This window comes from Pseudophryne corroboree, unplaced genomic scaffold, assembly GCF_028390025.1.
Source record: "Pseudophryne corroboree isolate aPseCor3 unplaced genomic scaffold, aPseCor3.hap2 scaffold_283, whole genome shotgun sequence".
In the NCBI taxonomy this organism is placed as follows: Eukaryota; Metazoa; Chordata; class Amphibia; order Anura; family Myobatrachidae; genus Pseudophryne; species Pseudophryne corroboree.
The window spans coordinates 519381-525796 of NW_026969494.1; the positions used below are offsets into that span (position 1 = coordinate 519381).

The 6416-nt window shown below is 42.1% G+C and overlaps 1 protein-coding gene across 1 annotated transcript; it reads right to left on the reverse strand.

Moving 5' to 3' along the window:
* Positions 1-2014: 2014 nt before the first annotated feature.
* On the reverse strand, positions 2015-2998 carry LOC135014602 (olfactory receptor 8D1-like). The gene has a single exon (XM_063952733.1). The coding sequence runs from the start codon at positions 2996-2998 to the stop codon at positions 2015-2017; it is 984 nt and encodes a 327-aa protein (XP_063808803.1).
* Positions 2999-6416: the final 3418 nt, after the last annotated feature.

A 6416-nucleotide genomic window follows, 5' to 3' on the forward strand; every position in this document is an offset into this window, starting at 1 on the left:
GAACTTGGAAGGCAAAGTCCGGTATGGTTTGGTTCTCTGAGAACCGAACCCACTCATCTCTACTGAAAATAGTACTGTAGATTTGATTTATAAAATTCTGGTTTTTAAACCACATACAACTCAAATTTAATAGAGTTAATGGACAGAAGTTATGACAACATTATGCAATATTTACAAAAAAAAAGTAGGGAAGGTATATGTCTGCACTTGGTATAATCTGCACTGTCCAAGGCACTGTACCAGCTGCATAGCAGTATAAATGCCTTGTACAGTAGGTACAGTTTTAAAACACAAAACACAGTTGTTGTCAATGTTTACCCTACTAAAGAAAATCTGTATCTATCTGAGGAAATGAAAATATGAGTATGAGTTCATACTTTGATCACTTAAGTCTGTAACAGTACAGTACAAACACCTTACAGTACAAACAGTTGATAATTTTGCTACTCACAATGTACTGCACTTTCACAGAATCCAAAACAGATAATAGAGGGAATGAAAAAGCCACTGGAAATAAGAAAAGGTATCGTACATGTCATATTCCTGTGGAATAAATTGCAGGGAAGCCCATAGAAAGTCTACTGAAGCTAATGGAGTTTTTGAAATGCACTACATTTTGTAACAATTGCTTTCTGATTGAATAAATAGTTCTTCTATCTGAAAAGAAGCCTGTTATGTCTGCAGAGCTGCCCAACCTAGAACATTTCTGGTTTTGTCTGAGTAGTGCTAGTGATTTCATCTGAAGGCTCAATCTGTTGCAGTTTAGTATAGCGGCTCACAAGCATTGTTATCAGTAAACATGATCACTTATATTATACAATTGTTGGTCACTTGTCATGAAATGTCTATTTTTAATTAAATACTGTATTTATTATGTAACTGGAACAACACAAAACAAAGCAATCTGTTAACTGAAAGTTTCAAAATGACTATAGAGCAGTTATGGGAAAAATGCCAGCTTTACTTATTAATATCAATGCACATTTCAATTTTGCATTACAAGGGGTTTTCACAAGGCAATAGATTTAAAAAGAAGCAAAATTGAATGGCATGTGGTCTTAAGTCACGGAGGAATGTACTTATATATAAGGCATGAGATGCTAATGTTATATATATATATATATATATATATATAATTCCTTTGTATGGGCGGCACTCAGAGACTTGCAACCAAAGTTTTAAAGTGCAAAAAAAGACCCAAGAGGGCCAATTTATTCGTAACGTTTCGGGGTATTATTCCCCTTCCTCTGAGGAAGGGGAATAATACCCCGAAACGTTACGAATAAATTGGCCCTCTTGGGTCTTTTTTTGCACTTTAAAACTTTGGTTGCAAGTCTCTGAGTGCCGCCCATACAAAGGAATTTTATACAGGCGCTGGTCATCAGGGAGGGCACCGGAGCAAGGTAAACGTAAGCCCGGAGTGCCAGGGACCCTAAACACATGGACATATATATATATATATATATATATATATATATTAGTACATTGATTAATATAAATTGCTACTGTACATCATGTCATTGTTAGTTGAAGGTTACAAATACATATGTGTCCTTATTTTTGTGCCATATATAATGACTCAGATGCTTGGCCTTGGGTAACGATTCCCAGACTTTAGTACCTATTTGTGTATCACATAGTAGCTGCATCCAAAGTCGCTTATAGCAGTAGTGTAGTGGATTAGTATTTTTGCCATATTGGAGTTAGTATAAAGTCACAGATAAAGCACGATGCATGGTGCAGCTTGCCCTGTTTGTGCCATTTTTCCCAGGTTAGCATCTGAGTTGTACACCTACTGCTTCCACATGCAATGCAAGCACCAGTGTCCAGAGTACTCGTATATTGTAGTTTTGTTGTATTAGTTATTAGTGATGCAACTAAAACACATTTTCAGTACAATACTGTGCGGTGGTGTGCATGGCGTGGCAAAGTTACATAATCTGTGGTGTGCCATACGGAGCTTTCAGGTGCGATTTGAATATAGATTAGCGTGGACACATCTATATACACAAATTTAGTCATTTGGATTTGTGTCATTTCTCTCTTTATGATCTTTTTCTTGGCAGAAATTAGCAATCTTTATTTGCCTTCTGAAAGCTGCTATCACATCCTTATTTTTTAAACTGTAAACCAGTGGGTTCAGTATGGGAACAGCAGCTGTGTTAAAAAGAGAGGAGAATTTCTTTGAGTCTAAGTTGACCACTGAATATGGTGTCAAATACTGGAAGATAAGAGTAGTGTAGAGGAGAATGACCACTGTAAGGTGTGAAGAGCACGTGTAGAAGGCTTTACGCCTACCGATGCTGGAAGGGATCCTCAGTATGGTGGCAATAATGTAAAAATAGGAAGCGAATGTGAAAAGAAATGGAGGAATACCAGCAATAAACACTCCTGCAGTGGTCATATAAAGTTCCAGAAATGAGGTATCACTGCAGGACACTTTTATTACAGGCACAACGTCACAGAAAAAGTGATTAATTCTATTTGCTTTATAACAAATTATTCTGATTAAGCCCATAAATGTTGGCGTGTTTTCTGAGAAACTCATAGCCCAACATGCAATGGCCATAAATGCACAGACTTTGCAGCTCATAATCGTGTGGTAATGCAAAGGGTTACAAATGGCTACATAGCGATCATAACTCATTGCTGTCAAAATCAGCAACTCGTTACACGACATGGACAAAAACATAAATATCTGTACTAGACAGCCAAGAACAGAAACAGTGTTATCTCCTGATATAAAATCTATAAGGACTTTGTGTAGACTAATTGTTGAACTACAGATGTCCAAGACAGACAAGTTGACCAGAAAAAAGTACATGGGAGTGTGGAGAGAAGGGTCTTGGCAGACCAGCAGAACAATGGTCATGTTGCCTCCAAGTGTGAAGAGATAAATGAGAAGAACCACAAGGAAAAATGTAACCCGCACCATATGGAGGTCTGAGAACCCAGAAATAATGAAATATGCAGGCATGCTAATATTCGTCTGATCCATGAGTTTCATGTAGATTAACAGACAGGTCTAATTGCAAACACTATAAGACATTTGGAATTCAAAGAAACTGTATATAGAAAAGTGAAAATGGTTAACGTCACTGAAAATTACAGTGGAGGATGTAAAATAAACAGTGGGAAGAGTGCAAATGAAAAAAATAAATGTAGAGCAAAGATATACCATAACTATTGCACACAATCACTTTCCCTTACTGCAGTGCAGAAGAGGATTATATAGCCTGCTATTCAGTCCTGGGAATGTTTCCTTGGAGAAGATGAAGCCCATGAGGATAACAGTTCACTGGTTAAGCAGCACAGAGTATACATTATCCTTATTACTGCTAATTTTAAAAATATATTAAGTTGAATGCCTTACAATTATTCTATTTTAAAATATTTGTTAGTCATATTTCATACTGATATGAAAAAGATCTGAAATGCAGCTGTTTCATACTTAAATGGACAGCCACTGTTTTTTCCAAGAACAACTCAGTCTATGTAGGAAATACAGAAGTGCAGTAGCATCCACTGCAATAATAACATAAAATTATTATTATTTAAACCTAGGTTCTAAAAGTACAGACCGGGATATCAGAATCAGAATAATGTCATAATCAACCAAGTGTTATGCACACCAGTGCCTGCAGGAATGTACTGGTGTCTGAACGGAGAGGGATGCAAAACAAATTAACTCACAGACAGACTGGGGAATATGACATTACGTACACAGAAGGTGATAGGGTAACAAAATAAACACAAAGTGAACAGAGAAGCCCAGAGGCTAAGAAACTGGGTGTCGCCCTATTATTAGGAATGCTGAGATGGAAAGAAGCAAGATGTTGTGGTTTAATACGTAGAGAACCCGAAATGCTGGAGAATGCCTAAAGGGTTACCAACGGGTGTGGCAGTAACCTCCTTGGTCAGAGATGGAATAATAGACACAAGGAGAGTCTCCACAATCCTAGTCCTCACTTGCAGTGCACAGGTTCAGCTTACTGCCACTAAACTGACACCTGAACACCTAGCACAGTGAGAAAGGATTTTGGCAGGCAAGTCTGAGAATACAGCCGCAAACTTGCTAAGTTCACAGAGTAGCAAAAGAACCCCAGCAAGTTAAACGACTGACTCCAGTCTTACTGCTAGGTCTGGATTGGCAGAGTGTAGTACCAAATCCCAAGGCCTATTTGCAGTAAGCAACAAACAAATACAAAGTTACACAGTACTAGGCTAACTTTCAGGAACTGACTAACCAACAAAGATTTAGCAGCATCTGCTTAACCTGAGAAGAGGGTTTATAAAGCAGGTGCTGTCCATGCCCCACTCAGACCTCACAGACTGTGAGCACAAAAACCAGCACCGGATCCCCTGCCGTGCACAGAGCCTGTAACCACTGCACAGCAAAAGACCCGAACCGGAGTATCAGCTGCGCTTAGGTTACTCCGCTAGCACTTGTCTCCCGGTTGCCATGACGACGTGGCAGCACTGGGCAGGAGACCCTAACAGTACCCCCCCTCTGACGAGGGGTCAATGAACCCCTACCACCGGGTTTATCATGGAACTGCGAGAAGAAAGAGCGTATCAGTCTGGGGGCATGAAGATCACAACTGCGCACCCACGACCGCTCCTCCGGGCCATACCCCTTCCAGTGCACCAAAAATGACAGCCGACTCCGAACCATCTTGGATTCAAGAATCCTTTCAACAACAAACTCCCTCTGGCCTCGTATCAGAAGAGGAGAAGATCTTCCACTGGAAGAAGGATTACTAATCGCCCGTTTTAAAAGGGAACAAGGAAATGTTTTATTGATACACAAAGAACGGGGCAGATCTAACTGAAATGCCCCCGGATTGATAACCCTGGTGATCTTAGAAGGGCCGATGAACCGGGGGCCTAACTTATGAGATGGCGGTCTCAACTTCAAATTCTTGGTAGACAACCAGACGAAGTCTCCTAATTTGAAGCTGCATGATCTTTTCCACTTATCAAAAACCCTTTTGGTCACTAATGACACAGACACAAGGGCTTTCATCACTTTCCTCCAAATACCTCTAAGGACTGAAACCACAGAGGAACCACCAGGCGTGGAGTCCAGGGGGTCAAAAGAATTGGCCTTAGGATGATGCCCATACACACAAAGGAAGGGAGAGATCCCTGTAGCAGAGTGAGCCGCGTTGTTATAGGCAAACTCCGCCATGGACCGATGAGCAACCCAGTCAGTCTGACACTTGGAGACATAACACCTGAGGAACTGCTCCAAGGACTGGTTAACCCTTTCAGTCTGCCCATTAGACTGTGGATGGTAGCCTGACGACAAGCTGACAGAAATCTGGAGATCGGAACAAAATGCCCTCCAGAATTTGGCCACAAACTGGGATCCGCGGTCAGAGACCACATCAAGTGGCAACCCGTGGAGATGCACAACTTGCAGCATAAATAATTCAGACATGCGTCTGGCCGATGGCAGCCCAACCAGTGGAACGAAGTGCGCCATCTTCGAAAACCTGTCAACGACAACCCAGATGGCTGTCATCCCCGAGGATTTGGGCAAGCCCACCACAAAATCCATTGAAATGTGGGTCCATGGCTTAGATGGAATAGAGAGTGGATGTAATGGGACAACAGGAAATCCTCTAGGAGTCTTATTTCGGGCACAGATGTCACATGCCCGAACTCACTGATCCACATCCTCAGCCAGATAGCAACTCCCGGGTTCTGGCAATACCCGGGTGACCTGCCGACTTCTTGGCATGGAATTCCAGGAACACTCGCTGTCTTAACCTAGGAGGCACAAACAAAAGACCTACCGGAAGGTCTGGAGGAGCCTGCTCCTGTGCTCTAAGGACTAATGACAAGAGGTAATGCCCACTTTAATACATGATGGGGACACAATGGGCAACGGCTCCTCGGTGGTCTCCTGGATTGGAGCAAAACTCTGCGAGAGCGCATCAGCCTTGATGTTTTTTGACCCTGGGCGATATGTTATCAAAATATTAAAGCGAGCAAAAAACAAGGCCCATCGTGCCTGCCTGGCATTGAGACGCTTCGCTGACTCTAAATATGCCAAATTCTTATGGTCGGTGAGACTGAGACCACAAACTTAGCCCCCTCAAGCCAGTGTCTCCACTCCTCGAGTGCATCCTTAATAGCCAACAATTCCCGGTTACCCACGTCATAATTCATCTCGGCAGGCGAAAATTTACGGGAAAAGTAAGCACAGGGATGAAGGCGATTATCAGACACTCCCATCTGAGAGAGCCCTGCCCCAATACCCATCTCAGAGGCATCCACCTCCACCACAAAAGGACGCTCTGGATCTGGGTGTCGCAGCACCTTGGCCGAGACAAATGCCCTTTTGAGACGGGCAAAAGCCGTTTTGGCCTCACAAGACCAGTGAGCAACATCCGCCCCTTTCTTAGTGA

Coding starts and splice junctions, on each gene's coding strand:
- LOC135014602 (XM_063952733.1), bottom strand. CDS start 2,998: ATGGATCAGACGAATATTAGCATGCCTGCATATTTCATTATTTCTGGG.